The 14,012-nt window shown below is 43.2% G+C and overlaps 1 protein-coding gene across 1 annotated transcript; it reads right to left on the bottom strand.

Moving 5' to 3' along the window:
• Positions 1-3,857: 3,857 nt before the first annotated feature.
• LOC119597480 lies at positions 3,858-4,184 on the bottom strand. Its single transcript, XM_037947058.1, has one exon. It carries the CDS (start codon positions 4,182-4,184, stop codon positions 3,858-3,860), a length of 327 nt encoding a protein of 108 aa, XP_037802986.1.
• Positions 4,185-14,012: the final 9,828 nt, after the last annotated feature.

Here is a 14,012-nt window from a genome sequence, read left to right as displayed (position 1 = left end):
AATAATTATAATGACAATACTGCTACTAATAATAATAATAACAATAATAATAATAAGAAGAAGAACACAACAACAACAACAATAAGGACAATAAGAACAACAACAACAACAACAATAATAATGATAATAGTAATAATAATAATAATAATAATAATAATATTAACAACAACAATAATAACAGCAATAACAATAACAATAATTATAATAATAATAGCAACAACAACAATAATAATAATGATAATGACAACGGTAATATCACGACCAGAGTAAATGAACGAGCAGTGGCCTTCAGCTCCTGTCAGTGTACAGTCATCGTTAGGTCTCAGCAGGTTTCTTATCTTGTTATTACACATTTTATTGGATGTCTTGTCCAATGTGATTTTTAGATATTTAGTCAGGTTATATCTTAATATCTCGTGGTCTGTCACGTATTAAACAGAACGTAAAGTCACTTAATAAGTATCAATTTAATATAATAGAATGTATCTTTAACCTCTGATTCCCTTCTGGATCAGGGTCTCCTGAATAGCAAGAGGACTTGCTAGTTCAAAAGCCTTTTCCAGGTCTATGAATACTACCACAGAAGTGACAGTGCTGATTGTGCTTAAGAGCGTGGATATATTGTGTGCTGTGCTCATGCCCCTTGTAAACCCATGGAGGTGTTCATATGGGGTCCCGTTTTCCATTGGAGTCGGTTTGGTACCATTCTCTCGGCCATCTTGCCCAAACAGCTGAGGAGAGAGATGGGGCGGTACTTCCCTGGCTCCTTTGGTTTTGGGATGGGAAATATGATAGCCCTCTTCCAGTTCTGGGGTAGAGTTTCCCAGGACTTGTTAAAGAGTTGCAGGAATGCAAGCTCACCTGCCAGTCCTAGGTGGGGAATGATGGAGGTACGAGATCCCATCAGAATCCGGGGCTGAGTAAGAACTGTTTTTGTAAGTTAGTCTTAGTTCCCTCAGAGAGAAGATGGCATCTGAGTTATCGGGTTCGGCTGCCCTCTCCTCTGATATGAGCAAGTCTGCCTGGTTGTAGGCATTGTTGGTTTGCCCTCAGTTCAGCTGGCAGACTGTTGCTGTTGCTCGGATAGAACTCCTGCACCAGTCTGTTTGCTTCTGATTGAGGGTCGTGGTGTGGGCTCCTCGTGGCTGAGCGGAGGCCCATTGCCACAACACTGTAAGGGTGGTGTGGTGGTCAAAGGACTCACACCATTCCAGCCACTTTTCCTGCCTGACTCTCGTGGCAGTTTCCTTAGCATCCCTGACTGCTTCCTTTAGAAGGGCTAGGTTGTTAGGGGTTCTTTCCCTTCGGAAATGTTTTCTACACATGTTTATTCTGTGGTTGACTTCCTTAATCTCGTCATTAAATTACCAGGCGTCTTAATAACTCCTGGACCATGGCTGAGTTTTAGGTACAGTCTGTGAGGCCGTTTGATTTATGGCACTGATAATTCTGGCTCCTAGCGATTCCACGTTTTCAATCTGTGGTTGTTCATTGCTTCTAAGACAGTGGGCCAAGGCATTCTGAAAGGCTTGCCAGTTGGCATTGTCTGTTTTCCATCTTAAATTTGCTTGTGGCATTTGGGCTGGACCAGCATCCATGAAGGTAGTGTAAGGATGGTTGTTAATCTATAACGAGAAGCCCGACTTAAACCCCAGCCTCGTGAAGCGAGCTGAAGCCTCTCATGAAGCGAGAACGGCTTAGGGACGCAAATAAGGGTCCCATTCACTCCCCTGAACAACTTGATACAGATCCTGGGCCTGTAAAATGGTAGTGAGTAGTGACCCAGGATCTTACGCAGGCTTGACATGTACCCTGAGCGGAGAAATATGAACTGAAGTCCTTATGGCTCAGCCTATTATTTAAAATACGATAAATAAAAGAACTTAAAAGATACTGAAATGATAAAACTGCTTAAGGCACAAAATGTAAATAAAAAATACACACTAAAATTACGTTACTTTACTAAAATACAAGATAAGAAAAGGAAACTTACATTAACTTAGTAAAAAATGCTTAAAATGTTAATTACTAAACTTAAAAGGTGACTAAAGGTTAAAAAAAAAAACGAAGCGGGCAGAGCAGAACCCTAAAAGGCTTCTGCATAAAATACATCTAAAAGCGCTTAAAACAATGAAAACAAAATAAAACACAAATATGAAAGACAACGTCCAGCAAATTACCTAGGCAAGTAACGGGAAGTCTGCTCAGTGCAACCTTTGTTCTGGTGACGTCTCAGGCTGAAGTAAATCCAGGGGGGGGGGGGGTGACACAAAGACAGTTTCAGACAGATCTCTCATTTGTTGTTTCGGCGGTTCCGTATTATACACAGACATCTTGGTGACGTCACTGCCTTCATTTTCTTAATTTTCATAAATAAACATAATTAAAATATGAAAAAATGCATGGCATGTACAAAAATAAACGAGAATGATAAAAAGTTAAAGGGCTAACAAATAATTAAAACCATTGAAAAATAAAGCTTCTTAAAAAGTACTGACGTATTGACATCGCTTAAAAGCTAAAAGAAAAAAAAAATGTCAATAACAATAACATGAATAAAAACATTTATATGGTAAAATCATAAAATCAAAATACAAACACATATAATAAAAAGACAAAATTACCATATAAAAAGGCCAAATCCCGTCATTCCACTGATCTAAAAAAAAAAAAAAAAAAAAAAAGAATGGATCGAGCAACCAGTGCTTTGTTGTGAAGCACTATTGAAAACTCCGGCGCCATGACAGTGAGACCCAAACAATCAGTGGATGACTTGGGGCGCAGTGGAAAATTGCTGTAGATTTCCCAATGAAGTCTCTGCTTTGCATGAATTAAGGTGAGTTTCTGTCCAGAAAGCAGTTTTCAGCTATTTTCTAACAAAAATTATAAACTAGAGATATTTCTAGGCTAGTCTGTCAGCAATCCGTTTGCAGCTACAATCAGCGTAACAAAAATTTGACTTTGTTCGTTTAACTTGAATTTTTTTTTTTTTTTTTTTATCAAGGTGAAGGCGGCCTAAGGCGATTTTGAACTTCATTTGGTGCCAAAAAGCAGAACAATCTTATTCAACGTTTGATTCTCTGGGGATTTAAATTTTCAAATAACTTTTGGTACGAGTACATCTTCGCACAAATTCATGAGAAAATCGTGTGCCAAACATTATTGGTATTTGAATCATTATCACCATATAGTGTTAATGAGTTTGGTATGTTTACCTTATACTTTCCAGCGCATTGGATCTCAGTGTCATGGCGCCCACTAAGAGCCAATTAGCTTCATAAACCTTACCGCGAAAACAATAGGAAGCTCGATCCAGTCTTTTTTTTTAGATCAGTGCGTCATTCTCGTCTACAAATCGAAGAAAAAGTTAAAATAAGAACGCGAAAAATAAATCTTAATCTAAAAAATAACAAAGTGACGATCAGAATTATTAAAAGCACTAAATAAAATAGTACAAGGCAAGCTTTAAGAGCTTAAATAATAAAAGACATCAATCATTACTTAAAAGAACGAAATAAAACACAGAAAACGTGATAATCGTGACAGAAAATGGGGTAAAAAAGGGAAACATAACTAAAAGTGAGCAGGGGTAAAACGGTAAAAAATGGAGATCTAGACACTCCATCTGGATTCTGCTGTGCCTCTCAGGGGCGAGGTTTGAAGAACCTCCACAATCCTCCCATAACCATGGGTTGAAGCAGAAAGCGGAGACAACCTAAACAGAAGAAAGGTTGGCTTGAGCCCCGTTACTTACCTCAACAAACTAGCATAATGCAGACAGCTGAACGTGTCTTGCATATTAAATCATAAAGAGACAATACAAATAATACAAAAGGAGTCAGTGCTACATCATCTGCTCATCTGGGTGCAGATTTCTTGTCTCGGCAATCATGCCTACTGGCATTAAACTCTGGCTCCATCACCAGAAAGGTCAGCACAGCAACCCAAGTGTCATCTGGGTTTGATGGATTCGGATCATCTATACCATCATCCTCTTCTTCATCACTTTCACTCTTGCCATATGAGAGTTCTGTCGGTGGATGATAAGCCTTCAGGAGATTCAGGTGGGCTTTTAACTGGACTTCCGTTTCGAGGTCTTCACTCTCAAAGGCAACTGGACCTACACATCTCATAATCCTGGCAGGACCTCTCCACTTCCTGGAGAGAGGGGGTAGACCGCCCATCTTGTGCCGGTACTTAAAGTACCAGACTAATGGGCCTTCAGTCGGCTACAATTCCACCTTCTTTCCTTTGTCGTACTGTCGTTCATAAATCCGACATGCTTCCTTTGAGGTTTTCACAGCTGCTTGGCAGGCCTCTTGTAAACATGCTTGCAAATTTATGTTTTCATCAAACACGGTTTCATTGGTGAGACCAATCTGGAAGTTAGCATGGTGGCCTGTTAGCATAGACAGGTTGCTCTCCAGTCGTCTGATGAATAGCTGAATTGATCTGCAGCTGCAACTCAAGAACAAATTGGTGTCAGGTTCATGGGCGATCATTCCAACTAGTGGAACCACTAGTTGGTAAGTAATCCGATATGGTACGTGCTTCAACCGATAAAGGACACCTTCCTTCAGCTCAAAATCAGCAAGAGGATAATGAAATTACTTTGTTGGCATGTTTCCCCCCTGTAGATAAATGCAAATCTCTGCAAGCTGAGGATCTGCTTTCTGTTCTTCTGCTAGGTTTTTAGGTGAAACCTCTGTTATTGTCAGCTTTGCAACTTGTCTGGAGAGTAAATCTGGGGCTTTATTTGTGGCACCCTCTTTGTATTGTGTGTTAAAATCAAAGAAAGACGTCTTGTCAAACCTTGTCATTCTTGGACACTTGGTTTTCCAGCTGAACACAAACTACTGGTCGGTGGTCGCCATCCATAAAGATAATAATCAAAAGTTCAGACTCCTTCCACAACAGCCAGGGCGTCCAAGTCAATAGCTGGATGGCGAGTTTCTCCATCCCAGAGCTTCCTGCTAAAATAAGCAACTGCATGTGGTGTATGGTTGTCATCTCTTTGCATGGGACAGGCTCCTAATGTGATGCTAGAGGCATCAAATTCCTTGGAGAAGTCAGGCTCTCATAAGACAGGAGCAGATGTCAGCTTATCTTTCAAAGTTTCAAGTGCTGCGTGTTGTTCAGGTCACCATGTCCAAGATTGATCCTTCTTCAGCAATAGATGTAATGTAATAGGGTTACATATCCAGGAACATACATCCTGAAAAATCCTGTTGCTCCTAGGAAACGTCGAACTTCTCTAACTGTTTGTGGTGGAGATGTGTTAGAAATAGCCAACACCTTATCTCTGTTTGGGGAGACTTCATCGGGTGAAATTGTAAAGCCGAGGAAGTCTATGGTTGTTGCGGCAAACTGACACTTCTCCATGTTAAGCTAATGAGAGCAACTGCAAAGTCTCATTAAGGTGTTGAAGGTGTTGACTGTAGATGATGACGTCATCTAGGTAGGCTAGGGTATGACGTCCAAGTACTGATGAGAAGACGACATTCATCGTTGTCTGGAATGTGGTTGGAGCTGTTAATAAACCAAAAGGAAGAATCGGTAGCCATCTGAAAATGCCATCTTTCTCCGGTCAGATTCTTTGACTTATACCCTCCAGTATGCAGTGCAAGCATCTAGCATAGTGAAGACGTTCTTCAGTCTCAGTTCATCGATGAGTTCACAGATAAAATTAATTGATTGATTATTTAAAATTATCTGCCGAGGCAACAGCTAAGGTCATTAGCGGCGAATGCCTTATTAAATAGAAATATTTAAATATTTAAAATTTTTAAAATCTATCAATAGATATCTTATAAATAACAATAAACAAATTAAAAATCAAAGCATAAATATTATGCTCTAAATGTATAAAATTATTGCATAAAAATTATGCATGATTAGATTTTATTGAAAATATTAGTCTCCCTAAGGAAACTAATAAGACCCTCTATATCACAATCCTCCCCCACTACATTTTTCAGTGTATATGAGGGAGACAAGTACATACATCTTTGGTCTGAGAATGTTGCACATCTTTCCACTACATGTGCGATCGTTAATGGCTCTTGGCATCCTTCACAAAGTGCTTGACTTTTAGCCATCATCAGCCCATGAGTCAGTCTTGTGTGCCCGATTCTTAGTCTTGTTAATGCAACTTCCACTTTTCGGTTGGGATGGATGCTAGTCGCCCAACTGCCAAGGTCATCTCTAATGTCTCGCAGTTTGTTTCTGGAGGTATGCTTCCATTGTTCCTTCCATTTATTGCGAAGACAACTCCTTATGCTGGGTTTCAGATCGGTGTGTGGGAGAGGAAAACGAGCATCACAAGGCTGAGCAGCAGCTGCCTTGGCCTTCTGATCAGCTTGCTCATTCCCACTGATACCAACATGCGCTGGCACCCAACACAGAGTTATCTTTTTACGTGTTGACATCAGTGCAAGCCAATCTTGAACCTCCCTTACTACTGGATGTGATGAGTTTAAGCTCTTGATTGCTTGCAAGGCACTACGAGAGTCACAATATATCACAATAGAATGGTTCGTAAGATCTCTAGTCATCTTAACTGCTGCAAGGATGGCATGTAACTCTGCAGTAAAGATCGAGGCTGCTAGAGAAAGACTGCCAGATGCAGTCTTCCTTCTGCTCACTGCTGCAAAGCCCACACCATTTTCAGATTTCGAACCATCTGTATATATTGCCTCTGATCCTTGGTACTTAGAAATATGCTGAAGAAATTTCTCTCTGACTTCTGCTTCTGATCTCTCCCCTTTCCCAATTCCGACCAAATCAGGTCGACTTGATTAGTCCAAGGGGGAATTGGGGAATTCCAACAGCCAGAACCTTAGTGAGACTCAAATTAAGATCTTCCACAAGATTCCTCATTCTCCTACCATAGGATCGGCTATCCTCAAGGGGGTTGAAAACCAATCTGGATGTAGGAGATCCCGGAATCCTTTGTAGTCTCGTGTAGTAAATCAGGTTCATGTAGTCCCGGTGTAATGAAAGAGTGGTTCTCCACTCTCAGCATACAGGGATTCCACAGGTGAAGACTGAGAGCTTCATTATGAACCGAGTCCAACATCCGGAGAACAGTGGGAGTTGCAGAAGAATACACCTCACAGCCATAATCAAGCTTACTACGAATAAGCGCTCGGTAAAGCCGTAGAAGCGTTGTGCGGTCTGCACCCCAAGATAGATGTGAAAGAACCCGCAAAATACTAAGCGCTTTTATAGCCTTCACTTTTAACTGTTTGATGTGAGGCACCCATGTAAGTCTTGAGTCAAAAATTAGACCCAAGTACTTCACCTCTTGGACAAATTGCAGTGGGTTTGCTCCTAAATAGAGGGAAGGGTGGAATTTTCCTCGTTTGTGGAAATGTATAGCCATGGTCCTGCTTGGAGAAAAATTGAACCCATGATATGTTGCCCACTGTACAACCTGATTTATTGCAGCCTGCATGTGTCCTTGCACATAATGTAAGCTTCCTCCTGACCAGTACAGTGTAAAGTCATCCACATACAGATTACATGAGACAGAACTTGGAACAACTTTTACAAGGTCATTTATAGCAATGGCAAACAGGGTCACACTTAAGACACTCCCTTGTGGGACCCCTTCCAGCTGGTCTTCCAGGTTAGAGAAAATGCTCCTCTTAAACCAATGTCATACAGCTTCATGAGTATACCATGCTTCCAAGTCGTATCGTAAGCCTTTTCAAGGTCAAAAAAGACTGCTAACATGTGACGTCGCTGTGCGAAGGAATTCTGTATAGCAGTTTCCATCCTCACAAGTGCATCTGTGGTCGATCTCAATTTTCTAAAGCCATATTGATATGGGGTCAACACGTTTTCTTTTTCTAGCAGCCATGTCAGCCTGAAGTTTACCATTTTCTCCATCAGCTTGCAGATGCAGCTGGTGAGAGAAATTGGTCTGTAATTTCCTGGTGTGGAAGTATCTTTGCCAGGTTTAGGAACAGGAATGATTATAGCCTCTTTCCATGTGGATGGCACTGTGCCCTCCCTATAGATCTTATTGAATAAGTCCAACAGGAACTTCTGGGAGCTCTCCGGTAAGTGAGATATTATTTGATATGGAATATCGTCACTTCCTGGGGCAGTCTTACGGCAGAACTGCAAAGCAGAGTCCATCTCCTTGCGCAAAAATGGCAAGTTGTATGGAAGTTCTGCTGCATTCCTACTGAAGAACGACACTGGGTGTTGTTCCTGTTCAGCACGAAGAGTGGAGAATCGAGCAGTGTAAGATGCTCCAGAGGAGATCTCTGCCATGGATTTAGCTAGCTCATTAGCAATATCTTTTTTGTCTGTGATGATTATGCCATCTATCTTCAGAGCAGGTTGTGATATGGATGTGCTCTTTCCAGCAATCTTACGCACCTTGTCCCACACCCATGCTAAGGGGGTCCCAGAGTTAATCAAGGAGACTCCACGACGTCCGTCTAGCCTCCTTTAGCATGCGCCTGGCCTTGGCTCGGGTCTTTTTGTAACTGATCAAGGTTACAATGCTGGGGCGTCGTTTCAACTGCCTTAATGCAGCTTTCCTTGCTCTGACAGCTTGTTGGCATTCATCAGACCACCATGGTACTGGAGGTCGACAGTACTGTCAGCTACTTTTGGGATTGGATGTTTCTGCTGCAAGGTGAATTCGTGATGTGAAGTGATTAACAGCATCTTGAACACACTGGAAATCATTAACAGATCCTTGCAATACTGCAGTTGTTCTAAAAAATTCCAGTCTGCATGTTCAAGTCGCCATCTCTGCACTCCATTGACTGGAATACCATTCACCTCCTCCAAAATTATTGGAAAATGGTCGCTTCCATGTAAGTCTTCCATGACCTGCCAAGTGAAGTTCAACTGTGAATCAGGTGAACCTATTGATAGGTCTATATTGGAGAATGTCCCAGTTTGAACTTGGAAATGTGTGGGAGTGTCACTGTTCAGTAAAACTGCATCTACTCTTAAGAACAAGGACTCCAAGGCCCTTCCTCGAGGGTTGCACAAAGTGTCTCCCCAGAGGTGATGCCGACCATTGAAATCTCCCAAGAGTAGAAATGGATGTGGCAACTGCCCAAGTACATCTTCCAAATCATCTATGTTGAGATTATGTGGAGGAAGGTAGATGGATGCAACAGTGTAAGGTCGTGTCAAGCCTATTCTCACAGCCTTCACCTGCAGTGTTGTCTGCAGGTGGATGGCCTGGAAGGGAATATCATGACGTACCATTACTGCTACTCCTCCATGAGGTCCATTGTCAAAGGTCCCATAATGGGCTTGAACTTGGAATCCTCTCAGGGAAATGGTACAATTTTCCCTGGTCATAATCTCTTGTAGACATACACAAACTGGATTATATGAAGCTATCAGATATTGCAGTTCTTCCCATTTTGCATGAATTCCCTGACAGTTCCATTGGATTAGGGTATCCAGTTCTATAGATTATTTCTTCATAAGGTGTTTGGCAGCACCTGTGGTCAAGGTTTGCCTCACACCTTTAAGCTGTCCCTTTCCATGATCCTGGGAGTACCTTTTTAATGGTTGTTTACCTGTGGAATTAGTTTCCACAGGTTTCCCTTGGACAGGTTCAGGATTTCTTTGCCTGGGCAAAGGGCGTGCCTGAGCCTTTACTTCAGGGGCATTCTGCCTAGCAGCGGAGGCCCCTGTGGATGTGGCAGCTGGAGTCTTTTGCACAGGTTCAGGATTCCTTTGCCTGGGCAAACGACGTGCCTGATCCTTTACTTCAGGGGCATTCTGCCTAGCAGCAGAGTTCCCTGTGGATGTGGTGGCAGCTGGAGCTGTCACCGTTGAGGCCTCTGGAGCCTTAAATGTTGGCTCCAAAGACCTTACTTTGGGAGGAGGAGTCTCCTTCAATAGACCCCTCACTCCTACTCCGTTTCTGGTGGAACAACTCACCAGAGGTAGTGTCAGCAATTTGCAACTCAGGGTTAAAGGAAGTGGCAGAGTGTGTGTTGTAAGAAGCATTGGAGGGCAAGGGTTGGTGGGAAGGAGGATGGGCTAGAACCGAAGCAAAGGACTTACCTGGCTGTGCAAATAGCACACGGGCACGTCGCTTTGCCTCTGGAAAACTAACTTTCTCCTTGCTTCTTATTACCAATACTTCCTTTTCAAATCTGTACCTTTTACACTGCTTTGAATAAGCTTCATGAGCCTCTTTGCAGTGACAGCATATTGGACCTGGACAGTTGTCATCTCCTTGATAAACTTGTTGTACCACACCTTACACATACTCTTGGTTGCCCATTTTCTTTAAAACGGCAAGAGTTGGTTCCATGCCCATAACCCTGGCAGTGGAAGCACCACAATGGGTTGGGCACATGGCTTTACCTTGAGGTGGTACCATGCTAACTTAACCGATTCTGGAAGGACTAACGTGTTAAAAGTTAGAAAAAGAGCTGGTGTCGACTGTTCCAAACCATCAACTTTGTTCTTAAAACGTTTTACTGCCACTACATTAAAATTCTCTAGTTCCTCTAACAGTTTCTCCTCAGAATACCTCATCAGGTCTCGGGAAAAAACAATTCCCTTACACTGATTGAGGGTTTTGTGAGGAGAACATGAAACTTTAGCCCCAGGAATGTCGCAGACGGTCACTCTCGTCTGGTGACGAAACCTCAACTATCAGGCTACCATCTCGCCGCGGGGTGATGCGAGGATCACGTTGACATACTTCAACTATTTTTCGATGTACTTCGAAAATATCAAGATCCATGATTGATACACCTTCAATGGTCTTCACTACTAGGTACTTACTATATGAAATACTTTCATATTTACCTGGTAAGATTTCCTTAGTGGATTGAGGAGGACTTTTCCCCTTCTTACCTGGTTTGGGAGCCCAGGAACCATTACGATTCCCATTCTTGCCCTTTGGAAGCTGGAAAGGTTCCAAAGTGACAATACATGATGTTCCAGAGGGAATGGTCGGGGGATTGCGTAGGTCGTCAGGGAGAGAGCTAGATCTTTGTAAATTTGTAGTACTCACACAGATTGGAATTCTTCATTTTCTCACCCCCCCACCCACCATGGAGTCCAACGAGGGGAAGCTATAGTTGGGGCTCAAAATCTCCCAACAGCCACAGGTAATGAGGAAATATACGCAGCCACTATTACAGTACTGATGGCAGTCGCGGGACCTATGCGCTACCGACTAAATAGTACCTGCTTAACCCTAGCCATATTTGACCACCCGATTGACTTGACTGGGCCTTGATCAAGCCACCCGTCTAACCAGAATAAAGGACCAAAGAGGTGTGTTGCTAGCTGCAGGGCGCAGTCTGCAGCATCACTCAACCTCCAGGACTCCTGTCTCCTGGTAATACGGGATGCCACGCACTGCAAAGACACGTGGGAGAGTTCTCCCTGGTCCAAGATGGAATGAACCAGGGGTGGGTGCACCATCCCCTCTCATAGGCCTTGGTGCACCAGGAAGCCAATTTGTCTCATCCCTCACTGGTGACCCCTCCAGTATGGGTAGCCCTCTGGTCCGGCTCACCAGATCATTGGGACCTCAAGCCCCCCTACCGCGGCAAGGCGGCTTCCGTTAGGGAGGTTGCTGATAAGAAGCACAGAATATGTATCTCCCTTGGTCACCTCGTTCAAGCCACAATAGTCAACAAAGAACTTGAGACCTCTGCCCTTCTTCTTCACTAGCACAACTGTGCTCATCCAGGGTGATGGTAACTTCTCAGAGACCCTGTACAAAGCATGTATTCACATTGCTCTCAAATGACTTGTGTTGATTGAGGCAATCTCCATTTTCAGATACAAAAAGACTTGGCATCTCCTGTATCAATTTGATGCTTAATCCCAGGGACTAAACCTACTGCTTCCTCACCACCATCAAAGAGCCCCTTGAAACAACAGAGCAGTTCAGTCAATTTATGGCATTGGGGGTCTTCAAGGTGGCCTAGATCCGGCATTGGGTGATCATTCTGACATGCATCATGCTCCAGGAGTTTGGCGGTTTTGCAGGCGGCAATGGCAATGGATGGCAGCAGCTGTGTGTGTTCAGCCTCCAACTAATCATCATAACCGAAGTCCTCCACTCCATATTGTCAGTGAAAGCCATCCTCTTCCCACTCAAAGTCAATACTGTCACTGTCTTCAAGGGAATCAGACTCGACAGGACAGTAGTTGGGCCTCAGGCATTTTGGGCAGGTGTTGAGATGAGTCATTTCTGTAGATGGCTTCTACCTTCTCAACTGTTCTAAGGCATTTTCCAGTGTGGAGAACCATCTGTCTGGGTGTTGCACTCACCACCAACACAGAGCACCGACGATCCTTTACTTTGGTGACAGCATGGGGTAGGAGAAGTCCTTTTGGCATGGTCGGAATTACAAGGACATCACCATTTGTTGGTCCACTCCATGAAAGACACCCTTCAGCTACTGTGAGCTGCAATACTTGGATGGTGACCAAGATGCACTGCTGCAACTACCTGGGAAACTTGGGTAGACTCTGGTGCATCATCACTGGCAACTTCTGTAGGTGATAGGGGTTTGAGGCACCAAATCTTGAGAGAGACTGCATCGGTGTAGACAACTGAGAACGTGTGTCCCTGCAGAGTAATGGTGGCATTCCCAGTTGAGGCTTCAAAGGAGAAAGTAAAGTCCAGCTGTTTGAGGAGAGGAGAGCCACCCCAATAAGAACGTACCTGGGAAGGAAATATCAATCACATTGGACTGATGAAGGATGGTGGAATTATCAGCCATGTGAAAATGAAGCATCACCTTAACAGACACATGAAGTGGTTGTCCTGTTACTCCTTGGAGAACCTTGTTGGAGGCTTTGTGCTAAAGCTTTTGGCATGACATGCTTATAGCTATGGCACTCAGCTTTAGCAATGTGGTTTTAGACCCGGTGTCAAGAAAGCACAGTGTTGTCTTGCCATTAATATTGAGTCCCACGAGAAGCCATCCTGACAACCTGAGGGAACCCAACATGGCTATCTGTGGTGTTACTATTTCCGTCTTGTGTACAGGTTATTGCCCCTTCTGATACTTTGCCAGCTGGAACGGGAGCTTCTTGCTGGCCAGTCGGAAAGGGACATCGTGTAAAATATGCGTGGGACGTAATCCCAGTGCGATGCCACTAGTGTAAAAGTGCGGATGTTGATGATCCCCGTGGCTGGCACCAGTGTAAAGATGCGTGCGTGGTGATCCCGGAGTGACGCCACTAGTGTAATGAGATGTGTGGCGTGTGGGTGACGCGAGACGAGACGTGTCCCCACAGGGTGGTACTCTGGTTCTCTGGTGGTTTGTTCTTGAAGGTGTTGAGTTAAAGTTGTCGCTGCTTCTATGGTTTATTAGCACGGCAGGGAAACCTGCCTGGGAGGCAGAGGCGTCCCGACCTACCCACTTGCTGGCTGCAAGTGGTCTGTCTTAACTGCTCAGAAATTTCTATGAACAAACATCGTATTGAAATATATCATAATGAAAAACATGAAAGAATTTGAATGAACAAAAATTCCGATACATATGGTCACATGGTGGTTTCGTAGTGAAGGAACAAGGGTACCTTATATACAGTTGTGTGTAAGAAGGGAGTTATGGTGTTTACAAGACTAAAATGGTTAGTGATAAGGAGACAAAATTGCTGAGTATTCACAAAACATAAAATCATTTCAAAGGTCAATAAAGATAGCGATAACATATATAGTGATTAAGAATAAGCATTTTCTGACGAACATTTTGAGTATAAACAACACATAATTGTACACAGAGACATAAGAATAACAGCATGGGAATTCTTTATAAGCAATAAGGGTGGGATTAGCGTGTTCTAAGGTCACTTTATCAATTGTCACAGTTGTAGACCTGTTGGGGTCGGCTGAGGACAGTAGAGTTAATATAAGAGAAGACACACATGGCTTTTCTGGTATGTGAGGCGTAAAGATCACGTATCCACTTCACTACACATTGTCTGTCATGTGCCAGAATTTTGGCAATGGTAACAGGTGATGCCTCTGGAAGTATAGG

The sequence above is a fragment of the Penaeus monodon genome, chromosome 39 (assembly GCF_015228065.2).
Source record: "Penaeus monodon isolate SGIC_2016 chromosome 39, NSTDA_Pmon_1, whole genome shotgun sequence".
NCBI lineage: Eukaryota > Metazoa > Arthropoda > Malacostraca > Decapoda > Penaeidae > Penaeus > Penaeus monodon.
This window is presented reverse-complemented; position numbering and strand designations above follow the sequence as displayed.